The sequence below is a fragment of the Rousettus aegyptiacus genome, unplaced genomic scaffold (genome assembly GCF_014176215.1).
Source record: "Rousettus aegyptiacus isolate mRouAeg1 unplaced genomic scaffold, mRouAeg1.p scaffold_m13_p_2, whole genome shotgun sequence".
Lineage (NCBI taxonomy): Eukaryota > Metazoa > Chordata > Mammalia > Chiroptera > Pteropodidae > Rousettus > Rousettus aegyptiacus.
In genome coordinates, this window is record NW_023416295.1 from 166167582 (window position 1) to 166188775 (window position 21194).

The 21194-nt window shown below is 39.0% G+C and overlaps 1 protein-coding gene across 1 annotated transcript; it reads right to left on the reverse strand.

The window, feature by feature from the left end:
* Positions 1-532: 532 nt before the first annotated feature.
* RTCB (RNA 2',3'-cyclic phosphate and 5'-OH ligase) lies at positions 533-20592 on the reverse strand. The gene is made up of 12 exons (XM_016148047.2): positions 20415-20592; positions 17493-17571; positions 16358-16425; positions 15144-15243; positions 12978-13134; positions 11912-12068; positions 10746-10905; positions 9228-9403; positions 8540-8728; positions 7752-7862; positions 5861-5980; positions 533-2504 (listed from the first exon to the last, which is right to left on the reverse strand). The coding sequence occupies exons 1-12, from the start codon at positions 20505-20507 to the stop codon at positions 2397-2399; spliced, it is 1518 nt and encodes a 505-aa protein (XP_016003533.1). The 5' UTR covers positions 20508-20592; the 3' UTR covers positions 533-2396.
* Positions 20593-21194: the final 602 nt, after the last annotated feature.

Sequence of the window (21194 nt, forward strand, 5' to 3'; positions counted from 1 at the left end):
CATGTTTCTGTAATACGGATGATGCTAACAAGCAATTTTCATAAATAGGAGAAATACTTCAAGATGAACATGAAGAAAAAAATGAAATTTTAAGCAGAAAAAAATAGAAAAAGCTAAAAAACATTATCTGGTGCTCAAGTTTTCAAAGGTTATATGAAGATCAACGTGGGCAAGTCCTAAGATCTGGAAAATTTTATTCAATATTTAAATCTTCACTTCCTTGTTGCTCCATGAAACATTCACAAAGTTGGAAAATGAGTGTTCATATTTTGTTTACGTCTCATGAATTGATTTTCCTAACCATATGCTGATAATTGAATGATACAGCCTATTATCAGTGTGTGAATGTCAGTGCTTTTGAGAACATTAATAATAAACCGACTGACTTTAGATGCCTTAAAAAGGGACCAAGATGTGCACAGCATTAAGACTCGTTTTCATACCTGAGAGAAGCAGACGGTGCCTTGTCAAAGGGAAGTCCCAGTTGTGCACATGTATTTTTTTTCTCCAGGCAATAAAAACAACTGGTTACTTCAGCTTCATTTGAACATTTATTTTAAAGTGGCTTTTTGTCTCAAATTGGAAAATATCTTTAGTACAAGGAAAACAATGTTTATACCTTTCTTTTTGAACTCAAAATATTAACCACTACTTTCTACAGTCATTAATAGGGCCAACTTCACTGGAAATGCTACACATAGAAACGCCTAGACAGCAGAAACGCCACTACATAAACCATTCATTTTCTTTATTTCTCCTCCTCACCTCTCTGAAGAGTAACTTTCAAGGCATCTAATAAAGTGGATCTGCAGCATTTCTTGCACTGACATCAGTTAGTTTTGGGACACTGCTTTGAATTAGTTTCAAATGACATGTCATCAGGTAAGCCCAGTGAGAGGGTGTCTACAAGGCCACGCCATTGTTGTCCCATCCTCACAGAATCTAGCACCTGCCAGAAGCCCCTTTGTCATCCCTAAACGCCCTCCAGTGTGCACTGGTAACTTGTATCCTTAAGTCATTTGTGTACAACAGTCACTGGTTTAATCTGAAGGCATACGTAACCTATAATTATTGTGCTAAGATTCCTAACTTATTTATTGATAATGTTCGAACTCTACCATCAAAAGTATTTTAAGTTACTGAGTGCTCAGAGTAAAGACATGCTATGTTATTTTTTATCATACACTTTTCAGAGGAAGTTTGCTTTTTTCCAGCCTTCCAAATAGGCTCTAGAAGATACTCCAATGGGGACTTTTTAAGTTGAGGGATAAGTTTTAGGAAACAATATTTTTTAGGGTGAGTCTCTGAAAGCACCTTGGGAGAAAATCAGAAAATGGCAACGCTGTCCAAAGTGATTCAAGTACAGATACTAATTGTTCCAAGCTATAAATTATTAAGCACAAAATATAAAGAACATATTGCAACTTTATTAAATTTTTCAATTTTACTGGCTATTTGCACTCAACCAAAACTTTAATAACCCATATTATTTAACATCTTTGAGGTGTCGCAGTACCTAACATGAAATCTAATGAGGTGGCACAAGACCAGTCAACCTGTCAACATGGCAACCATTAACATGTGGGCATTTACTGCTTCCATAATAATTGGATCACCAATGTAAAGATATTCAGTGTTATGCGCGGCTCTCTGCTGCTGCTGTGCAAGTTATTATTCGACAAAAGTTTTCCAGACCAGGCCTAATTAATAATGAGATACTAGCTGATGCCATTTTGCAGGTAAGTCAAAACTCTGCCTTATATTTAGAATGAGAAAGGTAGCAAGTCTTTGAAAAATTATTTTATCTTTTGGGTCCCTATTCCTACACTTCCACATATCCCCTCCTCTATGTCCCATTTTGCATTCATCTAATATCCTGATATGACCCTGTAGGTACTAAGAGTGGTATTTAGGGTTTTGCTCAGTGCAGGAAAAGGGGATAGATGGTGGATGAATAAACAAAGTGACACAAGGAAAGCAGCAAGAAAATATTCCAAAACCCTCTTATTTAATAGAATGTTCTTCATGACACCTCTCAGGATGTAGCGAGAGCTTGGTGTTGAGAAGTCCATTCTGATGATTAAAGACTTGTATGACTCGGTAAGGCAGTTTCCTGACCTATCCTCACCCCCCAAGATTTCCCTAAAAACCTGTGGGACAACCAGGGAGGAAGACCACATCCCTTTCCAAATGGGGGAGACATGACTCCTCCCTGAAGGTCATGGTACAACCCTGGCCCCTGAAGCAGCAGCCTCCCGTCAGCCATTTTGGAATGGGCAGCCACAGACACAAGTCTTGGAACCTGTCGAGTCTCTTGAGTCTAATGTCCGAAGAGCATTTCAGTCCACTTTTACCTCAGTGACGGTCGGTGGTGTCTGGTGGCCACAGTCAGCGTTCTATCCTTTGATAACGGCAATTGGTCTCAGTTTAATGGCCTTCTTGCTGATTCCAGCATCATGGCAGGTGTTCACCACATCCGTCACGTTCTTATAGGACTCAGGAGCCTGCGGGGGTGCAGTTCAGCACTGTAAAAATCTGCTTAAAATGGGACCTTTAAAAGCACTAAACTTCACGTATAATTAAAGATATTCACATCAAAACAACACTGAGATTTTGTTCCCCTACTGAACAAGATTAAAAAGATTAAGTTCAGTGTTGGTAGGTAAGGTGGTAGTGAAATAAACATTCTTATCATGTTTTACATTTTTTCTGTATTTCTCAAAATTTCCCCAAAGAACATTTTTCACTTGTATAGGAAAAGCGATAAACGTGACTGAATAAAACATATACAACAATTGGAAGGAAATGCATCAAACCATTCTGTTAGTGGTAATTATCTTTGGATGGTTGGAGTTATTGGCAATTTTGATTTTCTTTCCTTATTGATTTCTACAATTGTCAAAATTCCTGGAACAAACACGTGTTACCTTCATGATAATGGAAAGTTATTAAACTCATATATATAACTAACACTATATGTGTGTCTGTATATATGCACACACACACAAATTTACTTCCATGAATTTCTCTCCACCTTGCTCCATAGACTGAATCTCATCACACACACCCTTTATTCCCATCCATGTTAACACAGGAAATTTAGGCCTCCCAGGCTGATTCCCACATGGCTCTGTACATACCCCTTTCTGGCCCATCTCCCCTCTCTTCCAATTTCTGAGACCTTTTCCCACTGTGGCCTCTAAACTCCTTCCACTGAGCCAAGGGCACAATCCTCTCACTCTTTCTTCCTTAAACATTCCCTTCACTTTCTTGTCCTTGCTGAAGCATGTCTCTCCCCTGAGGACGTTACTACTGCCTCCAGCTTTCTGAAGTGGCAGCTGTTCTCTCTCTCAAACTGCGTCAAGCCATTAGGCCAAGAAGAGGAACAGGTGTCCTTGCTCTTCACAGTTCTTTCAAGACCATTCCCTGTCCTTCCTCCCTAAACACCCCCCAGTTTTGAATCTTGCGGTCATCATTTATACCACCTATGACCTCTTCCTGTTGCAACTATCTGCTAGAGTCTGTATCACTCCCCATCATTACATGATGATTTCTAGCTCCTGACTCACTGTCATTCTCTCCTGCTTTGATTCTGAGTGATTTCAATGTCCAGGAAGAGAACCCTTTCAGTACCTTAGCCTCTTAGTTCCTTGATTTCTGCTCCTTCGATGCTTACCTAGCCATTCATTCCCAGGGTCACACTCCAGAAATCATCACTACCAACAATTAAACTCTCTCATAATCCCAGGTTCAAGCTTGGTTTCCAGCTCACTCCCTCTTGTGGTCTATCTTCAAAATGCTTTAATCCCATGAGACCTACAACTCCTTTGCAACACCCTCAACAACTCTGCTTCTCTTTTACTGTGTCATACTTGCAACTCTGGTTAAAAAAAAAAATCAACATCCATTTCATACCTGCACCTATACATCTGAATGTAGCTGTCAACACCCAACCAGGGAATTTAACTAAAGTGGGCCCTTGGTGTGGTCCTGGCAATTATTCAAATTTCACTAGGCCAATTACCCTTTTCTTTCTTATATGATTATTTCGTATTTCCTCTTGTACCTTCACTCTTGCTGGCCCTACTACATAGTATACTGGGAGGAAAAAACAAAAAAACAAAAAAAAAAACCCAGAAACAACCAGAACATAAAACTCTCTCATCACATCTTCTTTCCTATCTGCATGCGTACTTTCTTTCCTTTTATTGAGGATGAACTGTCTGAGCTCCTAGCAAAGGCCAGCCCCATGTACTTGTACACCAGATCCCATCTCCTCTCATCTACTCAAGGACATTGCTTCAGTTATTCCCTTCTTTTCGGCATCCTTAATTTCTCTTTTAGGTTCTTCTTATCAGCACGCAGACACATTAGTCAGATTGTTATTCTTCTGTTCTACATTCTCCAATGTGTTCCCATCATCCCACTCAGAATAAGAGCAAACATTTTGTAAAGGTGAAAACAAGGACCCACATAATCTGGCACCCCCTAGCTCTCTGACTTAACCTCCCTCTCACTTGCTCTGGTCACGGTAGCCTCTTTGTGGTTTCTTGAACACCCAAGCATAATCTTGCCTGGGGATTTTTGCGCTTGCTAGTCTCTCTCCCTAGAAAGCTTACTCTGGATACCCACAGCCCATTCCCTTATGCCCTTCAGCTCTTCACTCAAATACCACCTTACCACACCCTATTTAAAACTGCATCCACTCTCAGTCTCTCCCTATCCCCCTTCTCACTTTTACTTTGTAGCACTGATCATCTAACACACAATATGTCTTAGTATTTGGTAAGTTTCACAAGGAAGGAATTTCTGTTAGTTTTGTTCACGACAGTATCCCTAGCACCTAGAACAGTACCCAACTATAGCAGATATTTAATAAGTGTTAGTTGAATGAGTCAATAAAATGTTTCAAAACATACAAGTAAAACATATTCCAAATGTTAATAAGGGTTATCTCTGGTTGGTGTAATTCTAAATATTTTGTTTTCTTCTTTGTATTGTCTAAAACCTCTTAATTAAACACACATTATTCTTAAAATCAGGGTACAATTAATAGTTATTAGCAAACAAGGCTTTGTCATACTCTCTTTGACTCAGTAATTCTACTTCTGGGATTTCATTCTAATAAAAACTTCATGCATAAAGACACTCATTACAACTTAATTTATAGTTTCAAAAATTTGGGAGCTACTTAAATGTCCAATATGGGTAGAAGCTTATGGTATTTAGCTGGTAGAATATTCTGCAATGATTAAAAAGTGACACAAACAATATAATGTGCCAGATTCAAAAAAGGACCATAAAATGTTTATAAACAATGATTTTAACTAGTTTTAAAGAAAGCATTTAGGGGAAAAAATGGCAATAAGTATCCTACAAAAAGAGATAACAGGACACTGAGTTTCTGGATGACTATTTTTCTCTTAAACGTTTAAAAAGTTCTGTAAATATGTATATATGTGTACATATACACATATATCTAATTTAAACAAAATCTTTGCTCCCTTGTGAATCAAACAAAACTGTTTCCTCAAACATTTTCCCCCTGATTTTTCAAATCTGCTTTCAAATTTAAAGGTTAAGTGTACAGCTGTGTAAAAGAAAGGTAAAAATGAGCCAGCTCAAACTATTTTTAAAGATTAACATGTAGACAGAGACCGTACATGAAAGGTAAAAATCATTCTTAAGGACTTGACTTGTAATTAATCTCCAAACAAAATGGAAGACAATGATCAACTGTACCTGAGGTTTTTAAAACAAACAAACATAATTTCTGTTTGTAATATCAAAAATTACTACCTCTGTGCACTGGCATAAATCATAAAGTTTTATGCTGAATACTTACAAAAATTTTACTTACCTCTTCCATAACCAGTTTTGGTGAGGCAACGCGAATTGCAATTCCCATATCTGCCAATTTGTCTAAGACATCCTGGAAATCTAAATTACGTCGAGATTTTGCTCGGGACAATGCACGGCCCTAGGTTGGGAAAGGAATGAACTTCACTTTATAAATTCTGAGCTACAATTTACGCGCAATCTCAGCAATTATTTAAAGCTTTAGGATTATACGCCGTTTCCTTGACTTCTTTTAAACTAAAAAAAAGAGTTAAAAGACATCTTTTCTATTTTATCAACCTTATTATCTATCTTTTGTTATGAGCCTTATCATACTCTTTTTGAAAACAAATTTCAATCTCTACAAAGCATTTAGTACTTAAAGATTTAGTGTTGTGTTTCTAATTACTGTTATCAATTCAACATAAATTAATTTTAAATTGTAAACAGTATGCCTGCCATCACAAAAACCTTGTCCCGTTTGTGATTTAGAAGTTTCTCACCCCCAGTACTACAGACATTTTGGACTGGATAATTCTTTGCTGTGGGGACTGTCCTGTACATTGCAGGATGTTTTGGTGCATCTTTGGCCTCTACCCATTAGATGCCAGTTTGTGGACCATATCTGATCTCCCGCACCTTTTTTTGTAAATAAAGTTAAAAAATTTTTTTTTTCAATTACAGTTGATGTTCAATATTATTTTATATTAGCTTCAGGTGGACAGCACAGTGGTTAGACATTTATATAATTCATGATCGCCCTGACAAGTGACCCCGTGACTAGTCTGGTACCCACCCAGCACCATACACAGTTACTACAGTGTTACTGACTACATTCCCTAAGCTGTACTTTACATCCCTGTTACTATTTTCTAACCAATTTGTACTTCTTAATCTTTTCACCTTTTCTACCCAGTCCCACAAACCCCTCCCACACAGCAGTCATCAGTTTATTTTCTGTACCTACGAATCTGTTTCTGTTGTTTGTTCATTAATGTTGTTCTTTAGATTCCAAATATAAATTAAAACATATGGTATTTGTCTTTCTCTGACTTATTTCGCTTAGCATAATACCCTCTAGGTATACCAATGTTGTTACAAGTGGTTAAGATTTTTTTTTAATGGCTAAGTAATATTCCATTGTATATATGTACTTCTTTACCCAATCATCTATTGAAGGGCACTTAAGTTGTTTCCATATCTTGGCTATTGTAAATAACAGTGTAATAAACGTATCAGTGGCTGCACCATTTTGCAATCTCACCAACAGTGCATGAGGATTCCCTTTTCTCCACATCCTAGCCAATACTTGTTTGTTGAAATAAAGTTTCATAGGAACACAGCAATGCCCATTTGTTTACTTATTGTTTATGGCTGCTTTTTCGGTACAATGAAATAGCTGCTACAGAGACCATATGGCCCCCAAAGCCTAAATTATTTACTGTCTGGTATTTTACAGAAAAAGTTTAGCAACCCCTGGCTTGGAAAAAAATCAATATGTTCAAATAGCTATGCATTCTACACATGGGCTTTAATCTCCAAATAGGGCACATCCCTCAAATCTTGAGTGGGCCCACCCAGTAGAGAGTACACCATGCAAATGAGTAGGTCCACTGAGTGAGATAAGTTCTAGTGTAAATCTGCATCAGTTAAAGTTATATTGGTTATGCCAGAGTGATTCTTCCTCAGTTTGGATTTTGTGGACTTGTAGAGATGAGAAACAGTCCCTGGCCTGACAATAACCCAGCTAAGGTAGATACCAGATGACCTCATTGGACAAACAGTACATATTATGGGAATATATTCAGAAAGAAGACAGGCCCAAACCTCAACTTTGTTAATACTCAATCAAGCATGTTTACCTGTTGAAATGCAAAATAATGACTAAATTGAAGTAAGTCTGTTTTCCTTACCGCCCCATGACAGGTTGTTCCAAAGGTCTCAGTCATGCCCTGCTCAGTGCCAGTAAGAACGTAACTACAGGTTCCCATGGTGCCACCAATGAGCACTGGTTGTCCGGTGAGCTGAGGATGACACAAATCAAACATGTTAAAATTCTGAAAAGCATTATTTTTTTATGTCTGAGGTTTAATTTTCCTCTTGCATGGGAGGACTGTGGGAGAAACATGAGCCTCTAAATGCATTATTCTCACAACTATAGTAAGATACTGTTTTGATCCTTTGATAATCAAAAAGGGAGGGAAGAAGAGAATGAAAACACAAGCACCAGGAAGGCAGCAGGAGGCGGCCTGAATGTCAGAGCAGAGCAAAATTCAAACGTGCAGGGACGTGTTATAGGAAGAACCACCCCATGTGAGGCACCTGTCCTTTTCAGGCTTCCGTTTCTCGTCTATGAAACAGGAGGTCAAAGGTCTTTCTAATTCTATCACAGCAGACACCAAAAAGAAAAGAGGAATGAAACAGACTGAATTTAATCTAAATCTTCCAATCATTCAACGGCCTTAAAAAGATCATCTTAAATCATCTTAATGGAGTGAAATATTCTCTGTGCGGCACTTTTTAGACAGCATACTGCAAGCACAGACGCGGGGAAGTCACTGCTTAAAAGAAGTCACCATCCCCACGAATGACAGATGACTTTCTTTTCACGACTGCAGCTTTCCTGTTTAAAATTCACCCCTACTGAGAACTCTCTGAGTCATGCCCCCACTGCTTAAAGCCACGGTGGCTTAGGACGTACCTGGTAGTCCACGGCAATGAGGGGGTGGTGAGGCGGGAAGGCGCGGGTGGACCCCTTCCTGTGCACCAGCAGTGTCCGCTCCTTCCCGTCCACCACGTGCTGCTCCACTTTGGCGATGTTGTGAGAAACATCATAGATCACGTGCAGGTCCAGGTCGTCAGGGGTTGTGTTGAAGACCTTGGCGAAAGCCTGAGAGAAAAAGCTTTAACTTAAACCCAGTCAGAAGCAGCTCTTCAGAACTTATTGATTTTAGTTAGTCTGCCCCTGAAGGGAGTGAGGGATTTACGAGTTCAAAAATAGCAGTATTATTAATCTTCATATAAAGGAGAAAAATCTATCTTTTAGACCACAGAGAAATTCCATTCCATAAATTCCATGGCTACTCTTGAGCCCACCCCTCACAACGGATTCTTCCGCAGCCTTCTGAATCTCAGTGAACAGCACATCTATCCTCTCCCCAAACCAAGGAAAATCCCAGGAATAATTTTGGCTTCTCTCTTCCTTCATTCACCATGCCTGACAGTCTGCATATTTAGTTTAAGGAGATATCAAAGCTTGGACACTGCCAATATTTTGAAGATTTATGAAAACAAAGATTCAAGACCAAATTCTACAGGCTTTGATTAGACTACACTGCTTTGAAGTGCTTAGCTTCATCGTAAAGAACCAAGAGCCGCTGCAACTGTACCTGACGGGTTAAGAAGGTCATGGAAGATCGGTTGACCCAGGCGTAGTTCCCAGCCGCCGCCATCCCCTTCAGGTAGTCCTGACCCTCCGGGGAAGCGATTCGAGCACAAGCCAACTGACGGTCATTGACTATAATCTTGTCTCTCTTCATGGCTTTTTCCATAGCAACTAGGGCATCTGGAACATGAGGGCAACAAGTCCAAATCAGCAAGCTTTCCCTTTATAACTCAGACTTATTACAGAAAGGTAGGCTATAGTCAAACCCATTCTATACAAAAAGCAAGTAAAACACAATTTTCCCTTTCAACTGTTAGCTCATCTATTTGCTTGGTCAAGATGTGTTCATTGAGAATGTTCTGTTAGAGCTGTGTGACAGGAGGGATATAGGCTATAAAGACAGCACCTGTCTGCCAGGAGCTTTTAAGGGGATGAGGTGTGCTGCACATACAGCAACAACATGGTCTTAGTTACTCCTTTCCTGGCATGTGAATGAATAAGAACAGAGGTAGCAAAATACATTTTATCATCATCACGGTTTTTAAAAATAATTTTCAGTGACTGTGTAAAAGAGCTAAATACAAGTTGCTAGGTCTTCTTCAGGAAAATCAAAACCAAGACAGAGTGTAAAAAAGTACTCGGGAGAAAGTTCAGAAATACTAGTCAATGCTCCATGTATTTGCTAGATGAAACATTCTAATGGGTCAAACTGACACAAACAATTAAATTCCCATGGGATGAAATGTATATAAAAAAAATGAATTACATGCAATTTAAAGTTTATAATAATTTCCGTGTTATTTGTAAATCCTTTCACACATCGTACAAATCATCCAAATAGACTGTCCCACTATTTTCCTGCTTTTCTTCATGCTGTCTTTTGGTCATGAATGTCCTTTGTGTATGACTGTCCGAACTGCAAACATTGTGTCCATGAAGCCATCTCTGAAATCTTGAAGTCTTTTTCCTAATCACTTTATTTAGTCTCCTCTATATTTCATCAATCATTACCTTTTTAATTAACATCACATCTCTTTCATGAGACTATGTGAGGGCATATGAGAGCATGAGACTATTTTATCACTGAATCCACTATAACAACTAATCTTGCGGTATAGGTGTCTAAGACATATTTGCTGAATTAATGTCTACGACATAATCTCACAACCTCAGGTCTTTCTTGCTTTCTCAGTCAGATAGTAATAATAGTAATCTGTAAGAGTAAACAAAATAACTGGAGTCAATATTTACTGAGTGCTTACTAAGTGTCAGGCACTGAAGTAAGCCCTTTACACGTATTATTTCATTTAATCTATGGCAACGCCATATGAAATAGTTATTATTCCCATTTTTTCCAGGTGAGGAAGTTAAGGCCTAGTAAACTTAATGTGTTCAAGGTCACACTGCTCTTTAGGAGAACCAGGGTAAAAACCTATACAGTATAGTTCCAGGGCTTTCTCTCTTAAATCTCTATATGGTTCCCCATAAAATGTGGACTTTAGCACCAAGCCAAAAAATATACCTGTGGCTACTTGGTGGCCCAAGCCTCTGCTTCCACTGTGGATCATCACACACACCTGTCCTTTATGATCAATGCCCATTTTCTTGGCAGCATACTCATTGAAAATCTCATCCACAACCTGGATTTCTGCGTAGTGGTTACCTGCTCCCAGGGTCCCCAACTGCAAATACATAAATTTCTGATAAAATAGCTTCTATACCAACTAAAAAAAAAAATCAATTTAAATAGCAAGAAAGCAAAAAACACCAATAACGATAAAAAAATAACCACACTAATAACTTTATGTAACAAAAATTTTTCTAAGACTAAGAAATGCTTCATAAGGCCAGAAAAGCAATATTCGACACAACAAAAATAATGCAGAGCAGCTCCTGTAGTTTACTGTATGTCATTATTTGGTTGAAGTATAGACATATTAAAAACTTCATAAACTGAAACTCAGACCATTAAGCGGCTCATTGGACATTTTCTTCATCACTGAGAGAAGGGTCAAATTTTGGGATAAACTTTGGTGAATGCTGACTCTTACACAAGGTCCAAGTTCAAATGGTTTATAAAACATCTATGAGTTCACTGATACCTACCATTATCCACCACTGAAAGAACATAACCCTTAATTGGAGCTAATAACTGGAGCTCGCCTAGCTTTAACTATCCCAATTTTCAGATGAGAAAACAAGACCCGGATAGGCAAAAGAGACTTGCCCAAGGTCACAGTGCTTCAATGGCAAAGCCATCAAAATTAGCAGTAAATTTCAAATATCTGGCTATTTTTATCTCATAGATACCAGGAACGGACAAGGTATCTCTTTTCACCTTAGACAACGGAAAACTTCCAGCCAAATCGTAGATTGTCAAAGTATGTACATATGCAATTTTGGCATACATTTAAGCCTTATAAGCATATCCCATTTTTCTCTCATCTACTTCTAATTCATGACATCTTGTTTTATCTTAAGATGAACATATGCAAAAAGCTGCTGCTAACTTTTTTAAAAGAGCAAAAACAAAGGAGAAAGAAGTGAATTTGTGTTTGTTCTGATACACGGTGAAAAAACCCGTGGCTATTTATTTGCTACACGGAAGACAGATTCCTCTCTGTCCCCCAGCAAAAACCAAAATATTTTAAAAAAATGAACATATAGCCCCTTCAAAGTGAGTGTTACCTGAGGAAGGCCTCTCTTTTTAGCCCTCGCAGAGACCTTATTGGGGTCAGCTTGCAGCATCCTTCCATACTCCTCACAGTGCTCCTTGTCTTCAGCCCAGGCGTAACCTTCTCTTAGGGACCAGTCCACACCCATCTCCAAGGCCTCTTCCAAGTCTCTGAGTGAGTAATAAGGTGCTAGTCATTTCACAGCCAAGGCAGATCAAAACCTAAGGATGACTACATCTCCAAGGGCAGAGGAAACACTACATGTAATGACCACCATCACCTGTGTACCAGGCATTGAGCTAAATACAAAGTTTATGCTCTCAGCAACTATAGTTTTTTGGAAAGTAGTTACATAAATGACTGCAATATAAAACAGTAAATGCCATTTCAGAGATGATTATAGTTCTTCTTGACATTTATACAACCCCTTGTATTTTTCAAATCTTATTTACATTTGCCTCTCTGACCCTGAATTCTAAAAGGTGGTGATTAAGCAGCCAAAGAAAATTTATAATCATAATCAGATATCACTATCTACCATTACCTTTACCACAGTTACCCACTTTCACTAATAATTTATGAAAAATTACAGTCAAGTAATAAAACTATCTAAATGTCCTCAGACGGTACAGGTTAAATTTTAAGCTCTATTCCTACCTTCACAGAAGTACTGTGTGGCTTTGTTGCACCTGCATTTTGAAGCTGAGGTGCACACACATTAAACCCCTAGAAGGAGAAAGCTTTGATCTTCATCTAAGGTCTGGCCCTCTTCTAAAACACTACCAGGAGAAATAACAATGCTCAATGTTCCATCCCCTGCTATTGCCCATATCAATCTTACTTATTAGGACGAAATTCCTAGCTAAAGTATCTATAAAGATGATTAGAATTTATATGTTCCAGGTATGCTTTTCAAAGTAGGCTAGAGCTCATACTTAAAAAAAACAAAACAATTTATTATCACTTCCTGAAAGGTGACTGAACAATCCCCACCTTCTGAGAGGCCTACAAAGGAAATGACTGCGAGTCTTGCGGTTATTCTTTCTCTCACTCCATTTATTGGAAACTTGTGTTCTTACTTGGCATTCATGGGGATGACACCTTTTGATCCCACTCCAACAGGGATGTGGTCAAACATAGCTTGGGCAAGCTGCTCCTTCACAGGCTGGACGTCACTTTCATCTAAATTGGTTCTCAGCAAACGGACTCCGCAGTTGATGTCAAATCCAACACCACCTACGAAATAGAGAAAAGTTTGTCAAATATTAGAAAAACAGGTAGTTGGGCATTGATACCTTAGGTTTCCCACCACTGATACAGGGTTTAATAGCCATTCTTTTCAAAGATAATTGTTTTATAGTAGCCAACGAAGTGGTTCTCTGTGGGTAAAATCTGTTGGCACCAAAACAATTTAACATACTAAAGGTACTTTGTGGGCTAAGAAGACAGTAATGAACAATGAGTAACATCTAGACCAGAGATTAAAATGTGAATTATGTGCTTCTCTTTTTTTCTGGGTCACTCTTGTTGGGGGTTTATGAATTCTATTAGTCATTTCAAAGAACCAACTCTGATCTTTTCTACTTTATACATATATATATATATATTTTCTTAATTTTGCTCTTAATTCCATGTTTCTGCCTTTTTTTGGGTTTTTGGTTTGATGTTCTTTAACTTTCTGAGATGGATGCTTAGATCACGGCTATTTCATCCTTCTTTTCTCATTTGTGTTTAAAGCTACAATATTGCTATCCAAATAGGCCGTTAACAGTAACCCTCAATTTTCAGACATATGTATTTTTTATTGATATTATTTTGTATCTCCATTATGATTTTTTGGACTCCTGGGTTATTTAAACACATATTTCTTATTTTATAAATATAAGATGGGTTTTTCTATTTTTTTTGTTGTTGTTAATGACTTCTAACTTAACTCCACTCTATATCAGTGGTTCTAAAGTGTGGTCCAGAGATCCTTTCAGGTCTATAAGACTATATGTATAATAATGCTAAGATTTTATTAGCCTTTTAAACTTATTCTCTTTAATGTACAGTGAAGATATGCAAAGGCTACATGACATGTGATAACATGTTTGCTCTGATGACAAATGAAACATGTATTTGTGTATTATTGCTTTAAAAATGTCTCAGTTTTAATGTCTAGTAAGGTAAACATTGATAAAAAGCCTTTGGGATCAACTGTCAAGATTTTTTAAGAGCAAAAATTTTGAGAACTGCGGCTCTACGTTTTCAATGCTTTGAAATCTGAGATCTGCTTTCTGGCTCAGCACATGGTCAATTCTGGTAAATGCTCTGTGTGCACTCGAAAATAATGTGTACTCTATAGTTCTTAGATGCTCTGCACTGTGCGTGCACACAGAACCGTGCACGTATATTAGAGGTCTAGTGTCAAGTGTGTTAACTGTATTGTTCATATCGTCTCTAGCCTTACTCACTGAAATCTGCCATTACCTCAAGAAAAACAGTGCTAAACGTTGGGCTCATGTAATCACACTTTTCTTTTTCTCCAGATTGCAGCCTCACAAGTTCTTACTGCCTTAAGCTTTCCACTGCTTTCAAACAGATTGAAAGAAACAATTTATTCAGCCTTTCGTTATTCTTCGCAGGGGATTAGTCTGCAACAACCGTGTTCACCATTGACAGAGGCAGAAATATAAAGATGTAATTTAAATTCCATTTTTTTCCTCAGGCTCTGAAAGCAAAGATATTACTTCTGATGTGAAATATTTTCAGTGAAAGCACCGCACAGCGGAAGACACAGACCACCGGAGGTAAGTAATGGTGATGACGACGAGAGCAAACAGAGTACTTCCTGTGTGCGCAGCACCGCTCTGAGTATTTTACGCAGCTTAACTCATTTAATCCTCACAATACCGCTATGCAGAGTGTAGCATTATTAGTTCCGGCCTGCTGAAGAGATAACTGGGACATAAAGAAGACACATAACTTGCCAGGGAAGTGTTTTGTTTTATAGCCAAGGTCTGAATAATGCCTGGTATACAGTAAGAGCCTAAACAAGTCTCAATAAATATATGCTTTGCTTGATATTTAAACAGCCCCTGAGTGTCCATAATTAATTCCCTCAGAAAATGAGAAGAAAAGAAATGATAGAATGCGATGAGACCACGCGATGCACACACAAGAAGCCAGGCTCTTTTTCCGAAAGGCTATGATACATTGAGAGAAGTTATACACTTGACAGCAGACATGCTCAGTGACCTTACCTGGGGACACCACTGCTTCAGGGTCATTCATATCAAAGGCTGCCATATTCCCGATAGCAAACCCATAACCTGAATGGACATCAGGAAGCCCTATAGATCGCTGAAAGAGAATCAGAAAATAAAAATACAGCTTTCTTAAGCTTGCGTTCTGGTTGCCTGATGGACCTGATACCGATTTTCAGGTAGTCTGCGGGCTAAAGCCTTACCCGAATCAGGATTCTAGTCTCATGGAACAGTCTCTACTGGTGAAAATTAGGAGTAAAAACTCTTGACCATAAAGTTAATATAGTGGAGGAAAATCTTTCTTATAAAAGTCTGACCACTAAAGAACCCTAAAACAGAAGAGCCTCATCATAACATGATACAAGAGGACCACATACTAACTTTAATGATTATTACATTTTAAAGACGCTGACAAATCGTGGTCATGTCAGGTTCAAAGCAGAGCAGTATCTGATTTATACCTGTCTTCAGTGTTTAAGCCATCACAGACAAATGTAGCGGACTTGATGATATGAACACTGTACACTTTCTACATCTGGGGTCTAGGAAAGGATCCTGACCCAGGAAGAATGCAGAGCGAACACGGTGAGGCTATACGGAGATACCTAGACACTTGCATAAGCCATGTTTTTTCACTCCCCCGCCCTCCGCAAATGCCCAGGATAGTAACTGGCATGAAGACCTCAAAAAGATGTCTGCAGAGTGGATTCATTTTAATGTTTACCTCTAATGGAGGAGTTGTAACGTTAGGCTACAGTGGGGACCCGCTTGTACCATCCAGTTTTATCCCTGTTGTCACCACTAGCCCTTTTCAGTCACGTCCAGAATAGCTATACTGTCTTCCTCTCCTCAGTCCCAACCCTTAAACTTTTCCATTCCTTCTCCAATCATCCTCTTGAGTGGAGCCGCAGTGAAAATGACAATGGTGGTACACTAACCCAGGAATAATGATGTACAATGACGAAGAAACACAAACACATTAAAAACTACTTCGAAGGTTCTCCAATACTTACAGATTCTAGCCAAAGGCAACCAGAACCTCGGATGTTATTCAGGCCCAATTATATCTTTAAGTCCCACAGTTATTTCTAGATGTTCAAAAGTCATTGTCTAAATGACACCACTATCAGTTAGGCATGGCCAGTGATCCATTCAACAAACTTTCAGACTAAGAGAAATACAACTGATTAAAGCTCTGAACATGGACTCACGTGAACAATCCCAGGCAGGGCTGCCACATTGCCAATTTGTTTCATGGCAGGCAGGAAGCCACCGACACCTGAAGTCAAAAATTCATTATTAGAAAAAAGGACACGTTTGATTTTTAGTATGTTCGTATATTCTAGATTGCATTACATAAAGGGGGAGTGATGAGGACTGCTAAAACAAAGCGTAAAGGGATGTTTGAGATGGAAGCGTGAAGGGAGCATCTTCAAGAAGGCAGCACATGCTCAGAAAGGCAGTGAGGGCAACCAGACGAATTACAAACACACCATCAGTGTTCTGCGTGAGGGTTGCCTGCAAATGTACTGGGAGATATAAAACATAACAATTATATGTTACGTTGGCAATACAAAAAAGTGTACTTATCAAAAAAAAAAAAAAAAAGAAAAAAGAAAATCAACGCTGGTTTTATTCTAAGTGCCAAAGAAGGGCAACATAGAAGAGCTGAGAAAACTGGATTGAGTCAGGAAACTAGGGGTTCTAGTCCCAGCTCTGTCTCTTGGTTGCTGGGTCATTTCAGACAAGCCAGCATATCTTGGTGGGAGGTGGATTAGGATTTATTTTGTTGATCTAAAAAATAAAAGGGTTAAAACTGATTTCAATTCCACCATCATCATTAGAGCTTCGTAGCAGAGCTTTATATATTTATCTCTGAATCTCGCTGCAGTCCTGCAAGATAAGTGTAATAAACTCTTTTATAGATAAGAAAACTGAAGTCCAGTGAGGCTAATCAGTGTTCTGGTTAATAACACTGACTTTAAAATCAGGCATTTCTGAGTCACCAAGAAGTTGTGCAACCATGGACAAATTAAAATTACTTAACCTCCCTGGACCTTGACTTACACATCTGTAAAATGGTGACAGTATCTTTTTCTTAGAATTACACAAGGGAGCTCTTATTATCCAAGGTTAGCTTTTAAACCAACCAGGTCCGTCCTGCTCCAAATGGGTTCTACAGGGCCACGTAGCTAACAACATAATCACAAATATGTAACAGTTTTTTGGTCTCATTTCAAGTCCTGGTCATTTCTTGACAAAATTTTATCAGAATGACCATTTTTTTTTTAAGGCTGTAGGAAGACACTACTTATACTGCCACAGGTAAAATTCTGATGTACTTACCGCCACCTCGACAGGCATTCCTTAATTCCTCAAACATTAATTTTTCCAGAGCATCATTCACATAGAAAACTCCTTCAACCTGGTACCAAAGGAAAACGTACGTCTGAGCACACGTGCATAAAGTACAGGCACTGGGTAGAAGACAATACCGTATGCGATACTCATTCTGGTTTACTCTTTAGAGAATAATTTCACATTACCTTGAACAAGCAGAAACATTCCTACCAAAAGCTACAAGATGTTCCCATCTTTAAATACAGTCAAACAATGCAGGTTAAAGGTGCCGACCAACATCCTGCCCCAGTTAAAAATCAGAGTATAACTTTTGATTCCCCTAAAGTTTAACTACTAATAGCTTAACTGTTGACTGGAAACCTTATTGATAACATGAACAGTCAATTGTACATTTCGTGTATTATATGTATTATATACTGTATAAGTATTATATACTGTACACGTGTTACATATTGTATTGTTATTGTAGAATAAATTAACGGAAATGTTATTGAGAAAATAAACTTATAGTATTTATTGAAAAAATCCACATATAAGTAGACCCATGCAGTTCAAACCTGTGTTGTTCAAGGGTCAACTGTGTATCTTAAAAATGTATTTTGAAATGTTTGCGAATTGTTTTTATTCTCCTACTCTCAAAGCCACATTTGAGATTTTAACAGGTAAAATATTTTTTGTATATGTGAATAAAACTTTCGCACTAGTGCCAAAAGGTCGCAGTGCCCTAGTGCCTCTAAAACATCCATGGATTAAAAATCAAAATTTCAAATTCTAAACATAAAAATGCAGTCATCTGACTTTAGTGTACTTTTCCTGTGCTTAAGATAATAGCACATCACACTTTATTGTGTCCTATGCTGATTTACAAATCTACACTGAGGTAAATAGTGAGTAAAAACAATTTCACATGTAGCTATTAGCTCGCTATGTGCTCAGTTCTATAATCTATATAATCTTAAGAAGATGAAGAAGTTTGATAATAGGGGCATGCTAAAGGCAATGAAAGACATACTTATGTACCACCAAAGGCCAGAACATTTTTATCAGAGATCAAATATTACGAAGGAACTGCGCAGAACCAAAGATTTAATACTTAATCATCTGGATAAGTAAACTTCTCTAATTAGATGATTTCTGCAACTCACTTCTGCATGAATAACAATGCCAGCTGATGGAAAACATATCTAGTACAATTTCTAAGGGTCACATTTATTAATTCCCCAAATACTTAATGGTTATGTGTCAGGCACTATACTGGGCACTAGGGAGATATGCAAGAATATGCAAGATCCTGCTTGACGAGCTTGCAGACCAGGATGCAGCCCAGACAAGCAAATTAAGAGTGCAATGAGACAAGTGCTATAACAGAACTAAGTACATAGTACGATTGGAGAATCTGATGAAGTAGCTCAATGGTTAGGGAGCTGGGGGAGGTTGCTCACTTTTTGTTCACAGTTTGAGTTGGCGCTTTAAAGACAAGAGACATCACTGGACCAGCGGCACATTTAGGAGCTGAACACAAAGATAACATAAAGATGGGAAAGGGAGTGTTTTAGGGAACAGGAATTTTTAGTGCAGCAAATGGGTCTTAGGGGAGGAATGGAGACTATGTAAGAAGATAATTATTTGTATAATATTCATGGTCTCATGAGGATTGGAACACAATTTAAGCTTGGCATAGAGTTCAGTAACTTTCTAAGAGCAATATATCAAGATGCTGACTTCCCATTCTCAAGGGGTAGGTCGTAGTCAAGTACTGCATAAACAGTTAAATAAGAACTGCCTAGCAAAATTAGACTTGCTCTTAGAATGAGCAGCAGTGTGTGCATCAAAAGTTAAGCCCAAATTGTTGCCAGACAATGACAGTGTACCGTCTCTTTACAATGATCAGGGCAGGGTGATTTTTACTTTCTACTTCTTCATTCAGGTAATGAGAGTCCATACATAGAAAATGGTCAAGTGGAAAACAGCAAAAAGGAGTCTTAAGACTATGGACTTTTTCTCCCCTCAGTGTCTAGCTAAGTGATGTACTCATTGGGGAGACTCTGTAAGTTTTGACATTGATTAAAAAAAAGGGTGGAGCAGCTATCAAGAACTTCTGCAAAGACACAAGATCACAAACCTTTGGTGCACTTACACGGCTCATTAAAGGATTTCAAAAGCCATTTAACAACATGCACCAAAACTTCACAAATGCCTTATTTCTTAACTTTAATGGAAAATAGTGGTCACAAATGGCGATGAAGCCTGAGAGATACAGGCAACCCAGGCTTTCCAACTCTCTGATTAGACTCTTAAGTCTCCATAGAAAGAAGTTAATTGGACATCAAGTCCTGGCTGAGCTTCTTATTAGGTGGGTAGAGGAAGCCTGTTCCTCAAGGACCTTTGAGAAGTGAATACTGAAAACAATTTATGCCCTGTGAACTTTCTAGGCTGTTGCGAGTAACAAAACCGTCTTATTAAAAACCAACACGGCGCAGTGAATGCTAAAAACTTGGTTCAGCAAACACAGGTCTGTAAAGGTCAGTTAAACGACCAGCATGACTCAGAGGAACTGAGCTGCAGTCCTGGCAACTCTACCCGTGACTGGCTGTGCCACCTTGTAAAAGACAACTAACGTCTCTGAAGCTCAGGAATGCAACACAACTTTCAGTGCGTTTATGAGACTTGTGTGAAAACGGTTTACAAACGCCACCTTCCTATTTACTTGGATTCCCTAGCCACGATCCACTTTACTTGTCCATGTGATTCGGGGCGCTCTCCTGAGGGGAGATGGGGCCGGCACGTTAAGCAGTCCCTGAGGCCAGAGGGTGGGTGCGAGGCCCTCTGCTAGTAGGAAGAGCGAGGAGGCCTGGCCGGGTTGGCACGAAGGCCTCGCCACTGGGTCCTCCTGCTCCTCTGCCTCACCTGCATGTTGGGCACGAAGCCCTTCTTGATTCTCCAGCTGTTTTTATTGATCTTTTCCAGGAACTGCAGCTCATCATTGTAGTTACGACTCATGGCGGCGACAACTGTAGCAACTCCCGGATCCGCTTTGAAGAGCAGATGCCGCGATGCCCCGTTTGCCAAAGCACCACCTTCCGGAACTCGACGCGCAGGCGCGGCCGGCTCCGAGGCAGGATGCGCGACGGCAAGCGTCGAGGCTCGAAACTCGTCGCAGCAACCGCGTTTCTCTCAGTTAAGTTAGACTGCCCTCTAGTGTTCACCTTTAGGGACATTTACTAGTCATTCTCTTCTACGCTAAAGCTGAGCTAGCTAAATCCCCTAGTTTTCAGTATGATCTAGTTATAGATTTTGTTTTGTAAGTGCTTCGTAGCACGGAAAAACGCAGTGAATCTGGGTCAGGACCGGCTGCTCTAATGAATAAATCAGCTTGGAGTTTCATTCCCAGCAGCAAGGAGGGAAAGATGTCTGCAGCTGAGAAAGATGAACGTGTTTAAATTAATAGCACAACTGAACATCTGTAATGTTTCAGAATGAATTTGTGGATATATCTTGAATAACTTGCCTGTCATAAAACAGCATCCCAAAGAATGACACATGACTGTTAATCATATATTTTAACAAACACTCATGGGGGCACCTATTATGACTAGATGTGTGCTCCAAAATGAGCAAATCTCTCTTCCTATGGATCGCCCAGGCTTCCCCCAGTCTGGCCTTCATTGGGGACTAACTACTCTGTGA